This window comes from Megalops cyprinoides, chromosome 7 (genome assembly GCF_013368585.1).
Source record: "Megalops cyprinoides isolate fMegCyp1 chromosome 7, fMegCyp1.pri, whole genome shotgun sequence".
Classification (NCBI taxonomy): domain Eukaryota; kingdom Metazoa; phylum Chordata; class Actinopteri; order Elopiformes; family Megalopidae; genus Megalops; species Megalops cyprinoides.
In genome coordinates, this window is record NC_050589.1 from 18,409,355 (window position 1) to 18,424,164 (window position 14,810).

The 14,810-nt window shown below is 44.8% G+C and overlaps 1 protein-coding gene across 1 annotated transcript in view; it reads left to right on the forward strand.

Moving 5' to 3' along the window:
* cdh4 (cadherin 4, type 1, R-cadherin (retinal)) overlaps nucleotides 1–14,810 on the forward strand; it is a 285,630-nt gene that overhangs the window by 230,514 nt on the left and 40,306 nt on the right. The window contains exons 7-8 of the mRNA XM_036533980.1: nucleotides 6,479–6,623; nucleotides 12,686–12,858. Coding sequence (XP_036389873.1) covers nucleotides 6,479–6,623; nucleotides 12,686–12,858 — 318 coding nt within the window. The remainder of the gene's footprint in view (nucleotides 1–6,478; nucleotides 6,624–12,685; nucleotides 12,859–14,810) is intronic.

Sequence of the window (14,810 nt, forward strand, 5' to 3'; positions counted from 1 at the left end):
CCAAGAAGGATTTAAGCTGTTCTGAAGGGAATGAATGCTACAACTATATATATATATATATATATATATATATATATATATATATATATATATATATATATATATACACACTCTATGTATGTAGCAGTCTTTCACGAGGTGAACCTGAAGATTCTGTGGAACTCAACCTGTCAATTAGGAGAGAGATACCGCAGTGCAGTTTTGTGTACAAACACAGAGGAACTTGTAAATTCATCTGGGCTGTCAGTGCTAATGAAAGGCAGTTTTGTTGTGATTTCCGACGGTGTATAAAATCAAACGTGTGCCTGGCTCTTTTAATGTGTGATGCTGTCTGTTTGCCCCATTGATGTCACTGTTTGGAGGCACTGCTCAATGTACTGTCAGTACTTCCTTGAGAAACCTGCTCCCTTCAAGGTAGATTGGAATAAACACATCATACATGAAATAAATAAATAACCCATGAAAGATGGGAGACAGCAAAGGTACTAGTTCTTTTTGATGGCCTGCCAGAGTGGCTAAAAGAAGTCTTGTGCTTCCAGGTGCTGGCTGTGTTGGGGTTGCAAAGATTTATAAAGTGGTCAGCGCCCTCCTGATGATGGCTCCTGTATAATTGCCCTGTGTCTGTAATGAGTAGATGGCTAAGTGGGAAACATACTAAATTGGATTTTGATTCAGAAATGCAGGATGCAGAGGGCATTGACATGACAGTTATGAGCACCAAATTTATGAATAGTGTTCTGAAATGTGTTATTGCCTTTCTGACTTTCCTTTAGGGTTAGCAGTGTGTCAAAGACTGCTTGTCACTAAAATGAAACAAAGTCTGCAACCTCAGTTTTCTTGGACAATGAAACTACTCAGGGGAAAACAAACCTTCATTTTTTGCATCTCAGTCATGCAGAATCAAATGAGCACAAATAATTAGTGAAGACTTTTTGAAGGACTTTCTAGGTAAAGGGCCAGCTAGTTATTGGAAACTGTATTTAACTGTAAAAAAAGAGTATCCTCTGGAAATAGGTTGTATCTCTCTGACAAAGGCTTCTCCTATTGATAAACTGCAGCCATCTATTGGTTCTTAGGTGAACTACAATGATGCAAAATATTATCTTATTCCCTATAAAGAGGAACACCACAAAGCTACTCACACAAACTGACAGTAGTATAGGTTTTATTGGTTGAATCATTTATTTTATATAGTGAACCTCAGCCATATATCTCTGTGGGGCAATTCATAACATGGTAATAGACCAGTTTCCTTGTGGTATTAGTTGGATGTGTAAACCTGCAGATTGAAAAAGTGATTGTATCATGAGAGAGTGGATACAGAAAAGGGTTCCTCAATTTGCCAAATAGACCTAAGCCACGGATAGGTTTAAATCAACCCTTACAATACAGATAGGAAGTACCATTTTCTCCCAAAACATAGTCATACTTCTGTTTTGTTATGGTCTGATGCTCATCCGTCCCCCTCATTTTCAATCTGTCTTCTTTCTCTGTCTCTCCCTATTTTCTTTTATTTTTCCTGGTTTCTTTCGTTCCAGATGATGGAACACTTTCTATCGACCAATCAGCCCAAATTACAGCCTTAGAGAGCACCTAGAGATTCGGCCTTTGTGCCAGAGCTGGATGGTTCACGCATGGGAGAACATTTATCCCCAGCTTCCGCGGAGAGCGGAGCGTGAGGAATCAGTGTGTCGAACGGGCGATCCGGATTTGTTAAAGCAGCGTGTTAGGAAGGCCTGAACATGGTGAAGCCAGTCTCGTAGAACCGCCCCCTGAGTGGGCACTTGCCCGAGAGGGAGTTGAGTCCAATAACAGTACTTAGAGCAAATGCAGCCTTGTGATCCCTGATTGAAATGGAGAAGTCTGTTGTGAGATCAGCAATGCTGGTGAAGTTACCTCGGCCAGGAGGCTCGAGTCCTGATGAGGGACGCCAGTGTGAGAGTGCATTTAAGGCCCAGAACCTCGGCCCAGTCTACCTGCCAAACTGATAATGATGGATGGCCAGATGCCGGCAGTCTCCACGCTCTGCGCACCGAGCAGACTTCTTAAACCTGCTTTCCTCTCCACAAGATTCAACAGGGCAAAGTATTGCAGCTGAGAAAACAGATAGATTTCTGTTTGTTTGTTTGTTTGTTTGCTCAGGCCGATATGGAAACCTAAAGCTATTGTATAATTAAGTGGGGGGAATGCACGTTGTCTTTGCGCGAAGGCAAACAGATGGACCGTGGAGAGGACTCGTGGAGAGGACTCGCGGAGAGAACGGCACAGTTTCTCAAGGAAGAACAAACTCACGTTGAAGGGCCTATTCTGCTCTTTGAATTTAGATCAGGGCTCTCCAAGCGCTCGCCTCATGCATTTGGGGTACCGGTTCATTCTTGCATATGTAATTACTTAAGTTACTTAAAACTATGCATAAGTTCTTATTTCTCTGTAGATCAAAGAAAGATATCAGTTAGTAATTAATTAATCACTTGTTTAGCCTTAGGACATCTGTTGTTATTGAATGGCTGTCAGAATATCAGATATGAAAAAGTCTGGAGAAAAATACTTGATTCCAGTACTTGATTGTAACAGCATGTGAGTCCTGCATAGCATTTGGCATTTTCATGTCATTTTTTTAACACAGGTAACAGGAAGACAGAGACTTAGTAAGAGGCAGAACTCTCACAGAAATACAGTTTCCAATCTGACACATCCAGGCACTGCAGCATCCCTAGTTTATCTCCATCGAAAGCCCGGGTAGAGGGGCACCCAATCAGCGGTGACCGCTTTTCCATCCTTTTGAAGATAATAACTTTAATTCCAACACAGAATTACATTTTCCCTTCTTTAAACACGGCAGTAATCTTTGACTTCTAATGTTATTGAATTACCAGATCCGGCAGCGGCGGTGATAACGTCCCTGGCACCAGTCAAGAGCGTTCATGGCAATCGCTGCGCACGGATATTGGGTGCACAGCGAGATCAAACAATGTGCAGGAAAAAGTAAAGTCAAATTAACCTTTGGGAGACCCAGCGATGCAATTTTTGCGGGGGGAAAAATGGAAAGGATATACATCAGTTGTGAGGAAGTGAATTGAAATAATTCTGTTATTTTCTCTGCAGGCCTACAGCTCACAGAGTGAGCATGTAAGATTATATTTGTGAGGTTTCCAGAGTGACCCTGCACATGTTCTTCAGCTGCCTGGCATTACCAGGGCTGGGTCATGTATCTAGATTCTTGACGCATGCTTTACAAATCCAAGGAGTCTTTTTTCTATTTGATTGTTTCAGAGAGCGTTAGCTTTTGCCAGAGATTCAATTGAAGATATTGTAGTTGAGTAGCTGATGCCTTGATGGACCTTTGCTGGAGTGCAGCCTTTAACGGGTTCAACAGGATTCTTCCTAGGAATTGAGGCAGCCTAGAAAGTGAGAATGACAACGCTGCCTTCCGTCTGACTGTTTCTCTGTGCCCCACTATGCATCACCAGATCTCACCATGTCTGTCATTGTCTCACTGTGTGAATCTATGTCTATTGCTCTGTCTTTCTCTCATTGTGGGAATCTGTGGCTCTGTCCCTCGCCACATCTCTCTGTATGTAACTGTGTCTCGTTCTGTGACTCTGTCTCACTCGGCCTCTCTCTGTATTTCACTGTGTGTCTCTGTTCCTCTCCGTGTACCTTTGTGTCACACTGTGAGACAATGTGTTTCTTTCTCACTCAACATCTCAGACTTGCTGTGTATCTGTGTATCAGTCTATTTCTCTGACTGTGTGCATCTTTGCCTGTCTACATGTACTCCATCCTGTTTTCTCCCTGTTTTGCTTTATGTGTCCCTATGTATCAGTGTGTATTGCAGTGTCCTTTGTGACTGTCTGTATCTGTGTCCTGCTGTGTGGCTTCTCTTGTGCTTCTATATGGAACTGTGTGCCTGTGAGTTTCTGTGTTTGTGTGTGTGTGTGTGTGTGTGTGTGTGTGCGCGCGTGTGTGCTTGTGTGTTTATGGGTCTGGTACAAAGCTTTACTTTAGCTTTGTCTGTACTGGAGGGGCTGAAGTACAGAGGTGGAGTTTTGTGAAGTGGTTATAATTCAAGATGGCAACATGGAGCACTTTAATTGTGTACTCTTAGTTCCTTGGTGAACTCTGCAACTATGAGATCGTGTCTGGATAGCCTAAAACCTTGTAATGCAATAAGGCCTGACAGAGCAGACTAAAGGCCCAGGTAATGTTCACTAAGCACCTCAACAAGGGCCGCAACACCTTTTATTTTACAAATTTAAAAGACTGTAGAAAGCTGGCAGAAACGAATGTTATGGGATCTGAGTTAAATTTTTAATTTTGTTGTCATTATAGAGAATTCCTGTTGCTTGTAGATTATTGTCGTAGTTTTAAATAAATAAAAAGTATTATCCAAAAACATTCTTGGGTGCACCTCTGTTATTCTTGGATACAATAGCTGAATAGAATCTCGTTATAGTTCAAGCTAACCAAGCAATTCTGCACTTTTGAAGCTTTTGTATGTTTGTTTGACCTTCTCTGGAGTGTTGGAATAACAGACCAAAAATGTTTATTGATTATTAACATACCATCCATATCCAGTGCTTGTTATTGTAATTTTTTGCTTCTAGTTTATGAAAAAAATCATTCCTGAAAATATTTTCTTAAGATTCCTTATGAGGAAAAGATTTTGGACTGGGCTACTCATGACATATCAATTTCAGCTTTCATTCAATGTAAAAACTTTAGAGTGAAACCCAAGATGTATTGATTGTGGTAAAGCACACACATCTTCTTTAGAATTCCATATTTAATAACTCAGTGATTATGATGTGAAACAGGGAGGTTAAGTGCTAGCACAGTCATTTTGAATGATCTAGTGATGTTTTGGGTCCCGGTTCATGCTTCATCTCAGTGGTTTATTTATGGGGTTGTCCGGGCCACTGTATAATAATTGCGTTTTCACGCTGTCTCACAGATATTCTGAAACTTGTTTGTATGATTCTGTGGGATACGGCTCTCTCACCGCTACACCACAGCACTCACCATTGTTGTCACACATCACCATCCTTCGACAAAAGACTTCAGCCCTGACTCCCACACTGGACCTATCCCACATCCCTCACAGGTAGTGTTCTGGACTGTCCTGTGCCATGCTGTGAGCCCTGGGCCAGATCATCTTCGGTTCACATATGCATGTTTTATTGAGCAGTGATACGGGTGCTCCCCTCACACCGAAAGGCCCATCTGCCTTGTGCCTCTGCAGTTTCACAGCGAGGCAACACAGCTTCTGTATTCTGAGCCCTTGTTTATTCGCCTTTTTCTTTTTCCTTTAAAAGGGACTGACATAATATCGGTTCAGGTAAATTAAAGGCTACAGAGTGTTTCATCGTCAAACCCTTGTGCTTGCTGTCATTGTGGTTAAATATTCGTGCACCTGTCTGGGCTCAGAGAAAAAAGTGCATCTTACTGATTACAGCCGCATTGAAATTGGAGGTATGCTGCCATTGCTGTGCAGCATGTGCTTCTCCCTGTATATGTATGCAGATTTTTTTGGGCTTCTCGTTGCATATGGAGGCAAGCTGGCAACATCCAGTTGTATTTATATATAGAGGCTTTGTGTGTAGTCCCTCCAGTTCTATCTCTCTGTTTTTCTTTGGTAAAACTTCCTATTTATGTTATTTTAGGTTAGTTATTTTTCCTTTACAGACATTGAGCACATCCTCCGTGCCGTCCTGTGGGTCTGTGGGCATGTGCTGGAGACTTTGGGGATTTTGCAGACAGTTCAGTGGCGGGTGTCGCCTTTCCTCCGGTTCCCCTGATCTCCTCCGCGGATGGGTCACGGGGGGTGAGGAGCGAGGAGTTCAGGCAAACAGGGGGAGAGGATCAGCAGGCCAGCGTGAACCAGCATCACTCTGCAGACCAGCGGGGAACGCTGAGTGCACCAAAGCCGGCGTTACCCAAAACCTTTCTTTTATTCCTCCACCCCCGCTGTGTAGCATAAGTCACTCTCCCACATCAAAGGAAGTGGCTGTTTTATTCCTTTTGGTGTGCTGCCCCAGCACTTCCTTGCCCGTGAATGAAAACAAATGAGCGCGGTGAACAGTGAGAGCAGTATTAACTGGGAGGTGCTCTCCGCTGAGGAGAAACACGGGGAGCTTCGTGATAAATAGGTGTGCGCAGTTCACCAGAGCGCCTGGCAGTTGAGAGAGCATGAAAAACGGCCCAGAGAGGGCCTGCCGGGGCCTGCTCTCAGTGCGCCGCACTCATGGCACTTTGGCAGGTCGTCTGTCGACAGGGGTGCCCCCACCGCCGCCACGTAGACTGCAGAGAACAAGTTCACATGGCGATGTCAAATGCTGAACTATTCATTAGAACGTTCCCCCAGATGCACTTTATTGTTGTTGTCCTTTATTTTTGTTGTTTTTTTTTTAACCACACTCTTAACCTGTGCCATGGTTGCCTTCCCTCTAATGCACACCTGTCCCCTGTTCCACTGCAGCTCCGAGCCCATGCTGTGGACATGAATGGGAACAAGGTGGAGAACCCCATTGACCTCTACATCTATGTGATCGACATGAACGACAACAGGCCTGAGTTCCGTAACCAGGTCTACAACGGATCGGTGGATGAGGGGTCCAAGCCAGGTAACAGGAAGTGTGAATGGGTGAATGAATGGAGAGGATGAGTGTGTGAACACAGGATGAACGGTTGAGTGGGAGTGATGGGTGGGAAAATAAACATGAACGAATGAGTGAATGAATTTTGACTGTGCTCTCAGTTGAATCTCATTGATATTTGTTCCAAAGCGCAAGTTTATTCAGGCCATGCCCATGTGGTCTCTTGTGGGGGCAGGGATAAGTACTTCAGGGATTACCCCCTTGCTGAGTCAGATGGATAGCGGTGCAGCATCCCTTGCAGATTGCCTGAAAAAGTGTTTTAATCGATGAGAAGAAGTCTAGAGTGCAGTTGTCCATAAACCAAGCACAGTGGTGAGCTCACCCTTTTCTTCCTCGTCCTATTCATTTTTCAGACCAAATTCAGTCCAATAGAAAAAAAAGAGACTTTCACCTCACGTTATCTTGTGAGAGAGTCTAAAAATATGAAATATTGGGGTAGGGATCAAAGTCCTGAGATCTCTTTAAAAGCCTCCCAGCTGGGAGTCCTAGTTGTGTGTGCTGTAGATGCGGACCAGCGTGGGCCTGGGCCTCTGCCAGGCCGGCCCTGTGGGAGATGGGATGAATATGCCCGCGGAGTAAAGGACTACCCTGTATTTTATATTCAGCAGGCTTAATGAGGAGGAAAGACAGTTAAAGAGATTCTTGCACACAGCCATTATTATCGTTTTCTGAGCGGCGCTGCACTCAAGCGGCCGCAGCACGCATGGGAGGGTTTTATTGCAGTGCTCTCTCGGAGCGCCAGGGTCATTTGTTTCCTCCCCACAGAGGAAGACTGCCACGGCCACTGAGGAGGCGCGGCTGTCTCAGGTTCTCCGGGCGCGCAGGCCCCGCATTACCGGGGCCTCGGTTGACACCGGAGGCTGTTTTTAAAACATGCCAGGCCAAGGTGTTTCAGCCCTAACCGCAGACAAATAATGGGAAACAGAACCGCGTCACAGGGGATCCAGAGCCGTTGGAGCGGTGGAGAAACAGGAGAAGGAGCTGACAGAGGTCCTGGCACCTTGAATCCCTGCGCTCTCCTTCTCCGCCTGTACCTTGCTTCCCCCAGACCTTTGTGAAGCACACCTGCCCCAGGCTCCAACAATCACCCCCCACCCTCCTACCCCACGACCTCAACCTCCCAGACTCCATCCCGTCAGTGTGTGACATAGGCTGTGCTTAGTTCAGCAATTGGAGGGGGGCACCTTTGGCCCCGCTCCCCACCACCCCTGGCAGCCCCCTCGGGCAGTGCTCCCTGAACAGCAGCACGGCGAGAGCGCCCCCGCAGGCCGCTGCCTGAGCTCGCACTCCTAATTGGACACTCGCTCCAGGCTCTTGACCACACATCTTCCTCCGCGTTATTATTTCCTTTCCACCTCTTACAGGTCTGAAAACTTTCTGTCGACTCATGGAAAAGTGCGTTTTTGCAAGCCGAGCCGGTTTGTTTTAAAAAGAGAGCCAGCAAGGATAATGATTGCCATCAGAACTTCCTCTTGCATCATGGCTGATGAAATGCTCGGCAGCACAAGTTAGGAGCTGAAAAGTATCTCTCTGCCTTTATTTTGTGTATTGTGCTTCAAAATCTTTATTCTGATAGGGATTGGTCATGTTGTGTATCCCAGCAGTTAATTAGGAGGAACAGCATGGAAGCTCATTGGATATGCACGTTCTCCCCTATTGATCAGATGCACGACACATCTGAAAGCCCAGTGTTCTGAAGTCCAAAGACTTCAATGAAATTAAGTATATTCTAAAATATTCTAATTCAAGATTTTTGTTTGCTGATATGAGAGAATATGTTTGGGGCATGTTGAATTCATGCGTCAACGTCTGGTCTGTCACATTAATGAAGTCCTCTTAACTTGTCAGATTTTTGTTGCCAAAAGTAACTATTCATTATAAAAGCGGTACTATAGCTTACATTCAGAGGACCAACATCACAGAATCTGCCTTCAAGCACCGTGTTACCACACTGGCATAGTGTTACAGATGATGTTCTCTAATCTGCCCTGACATGCATCTCTGTAAAAGCCTATAGTAAATGGCCCTCATCTCTGCTGTCATATATTGACTGATGGCAAAGGATAGTGATAGGTGATCAGCATCAGTGCAAAAACGTACAATTTATTTTACATTTCACCTGACATGCTCCTATTATTTATGCATACAATGTTTTCCACTTATTTGTCCAGTCATTTTAAAAGTGTTCATTTTTAAAGTTTTTAAAGTATTACCTTGTTTTTTTTATTTTTTTTATTTTGCACTTTTCAAAAACATTCATTTCTCCTATGAATTCACACATGAGTGAGTGCCGACGTGTAGAGGTGGGGAGAGTGCCGTGAATGACAAGTGTTGGCTGGGAGTATTAAGGTTTGTGTATGAGTTTGCTAAACCTCATGTCAGACCGGGCCATACTATGGCTGTCTGTGTGGAGAAAGTTTAATAGCACAAGCCCTTGGGAATATGTTGAAGATATTATTTAACATAAAAATATATATTACTTCACTTACTTGTGGTGTGGATGAAACAGGGAAATAAATTTTATTCCAGTTACAGTTTACATAATCCAATTTGTGAAAAAATGGAGAGTAAATTTGACCTTTGCTATCAGCAGGAAATCCTATAATCAAAATTTTATTCCCTGCAGTAAAAATGTGAAAATTATGCAAAGAGGTCTTGACAGAAGCACTTTATTGGCATGTAGGCATTGTTGGTGGGATTTGTAACTGAGTTGTGGTAACTGGTTTGTAGCAAATTATGTGATTGCGATCACAATCCATGAATGTAGTACAGATTAGATCCAGCTACTAATTACAACATTACCATTCACACCACCAATAAATTAAGAATGAATTAGCATATTATCTGACAGCAGTAATAGCAAAGGGACTTTTCTCTTTCATTAAACTGTTTGTTTAGCCATGTGCAGAGGTCTTCACACTGTTTTTTCTTTTATATTTTAGCTCTGTTTGTGAAGAAATGAGCTGTAAATTTAAAGAATTTTCCAGATGGACAACAATAAAATGCATTTTAATTTTTATATTTCAAGCCAAACTATTTTAGTCATGTTGGAGCAGTAGGTTTGATTCGTAACTTCCCTCAGAAACTATGTCCCTGTGTATAATACGTCTGTCTGCAGTCCTGGGGCTGTCTGAGCTTTTCTCAGCCAGCTTACTCTGACAATCCTGCATCCTTAACTGCAGATCAGACCTTTAAATTTCATCCCCAAGGATGACTGGACCACTAGACCATGTGGCTCCTTTGTAACCACCCACCTGACCCCCTATATCTGAGCGCACGTGCGCACACACAAACACACACACACACACACACACACACACACACACACACATACACACACGTGCACACACAAAATCAATCAATCAATTTGTATTTATTATAGCAACCTTTAGCAGCCAGTATGGGAATGAAATTGAAAATGATTTCCTGACCCCTTCACAGGCAATCAAGTTAAACTCCTGGAAAATTGTGGGATATTAAAAATTACAATATAATGAACTTGTTAACAAATTAAACCTATAAACCCACTGGGCAGAGAAAAGTATAACCTCTCTTAAAATGAACATGTTGACCCCTTAGTACATTAGTACATGACTCCTTGACTGACTTAGTACATGAGTACATTAAATACATTTAAGCAGTGCTTCTAAAAAGGAAGCAGTTTGTAAGTTAGAATAAGGACTTGATTATTACTTGATATTAACAAAATATTTGATATTAAAAAAGTAGCCTCCACATGGGGATCGGGGTCTGTAGATGGAGGTCTGATGGTCATTGTATAGGCAAGCAAAGCAGAGAATAATACAAGACCCTGTCCACAAGTATTCAGATGTAATGTATATATAAGAAGTTCTCAACTGTGCTGTAAAAGGCAGCTGTCACTGTTTCCATAGTTTATTTTTGCTTAGCAGTATCACCAAGCAGATTTCACAGTGTTTGCAGGAAAGCACAGAGAGACAAGAGGAGCAGAGGGAGATAAAAAATTCCGCTGTGAGAGCACACTCTCAAATTTGTCATCCAGAAGATGTTTCTTTTTTTCTATCTCAAGGAGTTTGTTAACTGTCTAAGCGAGAGATTTAAAAGAAGTTCCCATCTACATGACCAGCAGCTTTAATTATCCTGAGAAGTTTGCGCACAGGAAAAGACAAGAAGAATGCATCAATCAGTTTAATGGATGAAAAGACCTGTCTTCTCCCACTTCTGTGCTAAGAAATTGGTTTGCTTTTATTCCTGCTAGACACATAGCCATAGAGAATTCTGCCTAATATCTTGAACCAAATTATTCTACCTACTTAGAGAGCTTTGGCACATAGCACACAGTGACACCTGGTGGCACAGACTGAGCTTACAACAGTCTTGAAGATGGATCAGGCCTTTCCAATACCGTAGATGAATTTAATAGAACATTTATGAAATAAGAAACAGATGCTAGCAGTACTTGGCTTCTTGCATTATTAAATAATAAACAGATATATATTGCAGCCTCAGTTCAGGTCACTCATATGCAATTTATATCTGAACAAATTCCCTTGTTTGTTTTCAACATTTAAACGTATTCAGCAGCTAAAAAGTAAAAAACTAACATACCCATGATGGAAATTAAATGTACCACACTGGTTTTTATGTGCTCGTTCATTTTCCCTGCTTGGAAAATGAGGTGTGAACCTGGCTCATTGTTGATCTGAAGCAGCATCCGTGCCTGAGCTCCGTGGTTACTGCAGTGTGAGGCAGGCATTATGGCCAGTGTGTAATGGCGCAGTTAGCGTCCCCTCCATCGCTTTCTCCCTGGTGAGGAAAATGCAGTGGTCCTGCATCCTTTGTCTCTCTCCATCTCTCTGTCTCATTCTCACACTCGTGTGCCGAAGACATCCGCCAGTGCTCACAGCCCCGGAAGGCAGAGAGTGGAGCTGTCACAAGCCCCAAAATAATCTCACGGCCCTCCGAGCCAGTGTGGCTCCATGCGTGACATGCGTGCAAATAATAAAAGTTTGAATTTTGAGCTCCAGCGATTTCAGTGGAAAGCCAATTACAGAGCTGAATTAGTTTTCAAATTAAAGAGTAATTTAAGGGGCTGAGGAATTAATCCTTTCAGGCACAGTGGTGTTTCACACCCGCCCATACAAAGAGCCCGCATTAAGCCTGTTAAGAATTCTGTTTAATGAAATTAACAGGGAGACATTTGACATGTTAAGATGCAGCATCTCTCTCCTGTCAGGTTGTCATCGGTGAGTTGCGCAAACATTGACGCGGCCCCTGCGAAACAGGAGCGTCCGCAGAGCGGAGCGCGTGTGTGCGTGTGTGTTTTCTTCCCCATCCGCTTTCTGTTCCGTCCGCTCTCTCCCCGGGCAAGTGACAAATCTTGCTTTGAAATTTAATGAAGTTTGAAATGGAAGTTGCCGTTACAATTATCCGGCGACGAGCGTTGTCACCGGAATGATGGCGCTATCTCTTGCAATTAGAGTGCAGTGGGAAAGGCAGCGGGAGCGGCCCCTGCCTTCGCATGTCCAAGCTGATAGGAAATGAATCGCGGCTCCAGGGAAAGCTCGGGAGGTGGGGGGGGGGGGTGGGTGATGGAGAGCGGCATTTTCCTGAGCCCTGCGAAGGTGAGCCGTCTCCCACGGACCGCGGTTTTCTAATTGCTTGGCCAAATGCCTGAGCCCAGCTGACAAGTAAGACTTAGGCTTTCCTGGACTCAAAGCCTCTGGAAATCAGAAATACTGCTCAGCGGCCAGGTCAAACCATTGGTTTTTTTGCAGACTAGAAGCACTGTTTTTTCTCCCACCTGTAGTCCTGGCTTAGTGTGTGGATCTGGCTAAAGCAATAGCTTATTGGGCCTAATTCTGTTAGATCATGAATACAGTCCTAGCTAGGATTCTGTTCTGGGCAATTCTACCCTTTTCTACTGCACTTTTATTCCACACTTTTGTCCCATTTGGTGTCATACAGTGTGTCAAACCTGTGTGAGTGTATGTGTGTGCGTGTCTGCGTAGGTTTATTTGTATGTGACAGCTGTTGCTACTCTTCATCAGGCTCCTATGTGATGAAGGTCACAGCCAACGACGCCGATGACGACACCACGGCCAATGGGATGGTACGCTACCGGATCCTGACTCAGTCGCCACAGAGCCCCATCCCCAACATGTTCACCATCAACAGCGAGACGGGTGACATCGTTACAGTGGCTGCAGGGCTGGACCGCGAGGTGAGTTTCCCAGCAATCTTTGTTCCTGGCCACTCTTCCCAAACTACCCTGCTGGCATTTTCAAGTTTCTCAAAAGATCCACATCACACCTCAGGCAAAAGGTATGACTACATCAATGCAGATGGAGCCTGAGAAACCCAAATGAATGCTGGGTGATTCATAGAAAGCTCACCCTTCCACTGCTAGATGAAATGAGGCTGTACTTCCAATCTGTCAGTTGCCTTCTGAGTGAACATTGGGTGGATACCACAAATGAATGGCCTAAACCCGGAAGCCCATTTTACAGTGAGCCATCAACCCATATATAGATATTTTCTCCTGGGCAAGTGTCACCGTATATGCGATAATTCCTCTCTGCATCTGGAATACCTGTGAGTTGTACAGTGGCTGACACATTCAATATGTGACACCATCCAGGGACTCATCTGCCATCATCTCAGAGTTGCCATTTTTGACAAACCCATTCAGCATGCATCAGCCGCGGTCCGTTCCATGTGTCCAACAGCGTGTTTGGCGCCTGTCAGTGTGTCTGCGAGCGGTTACTCCCGTCGCTGGAACACCATGTTCCTCTGAAACTCTCCCAGCTGTTCCTTAAATGCCAGGGTGAGTGGGAGGATGTGCAAATGTTTGACTGCCTTGAAAAACCTTTGAAATAATTGGCTACTGGGGTGTCTACGGAAGCCGCTCCGCTGGCGAAGGCGTGAGGCATTAGGCAGAGAGCCCTGTGAAATACTCTTGTTTAGATGAGTGTTAGTTTTGTATCCTTGAAGCAACAGATGCCCTTTCAGTGGTTGTTTGAACTGAGAAATAAAGACGACACCCAGGTTAATCCCATTCCGCCTCCTCTGTGTACATTTTCCCCTGCTTCCGTGCATCTCCCGGCAGACAGCCAGCTGTGAAAACAGAGCAGCGACAGCAGCGCTCCATGCAAAAGACCACTGACTCGGAAGAAGGGGGGTAGCAGGGGGATGAAACAACGGACGCGGCTCATATCTGGGTTTAGCATGCAGAGAGGTCTTCTGCTCAGTGTGAAATCTCAACCCCACCCCCCACAGATTTAGATGAGAGCCCTCCACCATTCTGTACTGTGGGGTTAGACCCGCCCCCTCCTCCCTCTTCCCTTTCTTAAAGAGACGACAGTGGGTGGAGACGGTTGGGATCGCTCAGCGGCCCAGTAATGAGCAGCTCTGACATTTCTGCCGCCCCTCTCTCGCTGGGGCCCTTCAAATGTCAGAGAGGGATAGTGAAATGGCGTAATGCAAGGCGCCGCAGCCGACGGGATGACTCACCTGCGCACCCAGGACTTGCACCCTCCCGACATCCACACAGCGGGAGGCTTACACAAGACACAGTCATGAAGGACACTCCTCGACTGCCATTTAGCACACTCCTTTCGCTCTTACAGCAGAGCTGCCACAGAAAAGCAGACCCATGCAGTCAGTGCACCACTGATCGAGGAACAACCGTTGCGTGATGCATCGATCCCCCAGTGTTACCACACCCACCTTCTACGTTTTGTTTGTGAGTCAATTATTGCTGCAGCTCCACAATTATTACGGATTCAATCTGAGTATTGTCCAAACAGTCGTCAAAGATCTTCCTGATGGAGAGCTCTTCTGCTTCACATCACTGTTTGCTGAATGAATGTGTGCCTGGCAATATATATTGACCTTGTATGTAGTGCTGGTAGTGAAACATGAGCGAAGGCAGATCGTTAGCAATGGCTGCCCACTTACCCCTTGCACACAGGAAGTGCACTGTGCTGCCTCACATAAAAGAGGGGAGAAATTGAAAATAGCCATATGGAATGAAGCTCTCAAGCAGGCATCCTTGATTCCAGTTACGCTACGCCCACGGGCATCCAGGGGAAGTGCCCGCCCGGCTTTGATCACTAATGAAGGGAGCCAGCAAAAGGTCAGCCCTCCCCCAAGCAGGCCTCGATCAGCCCAGTT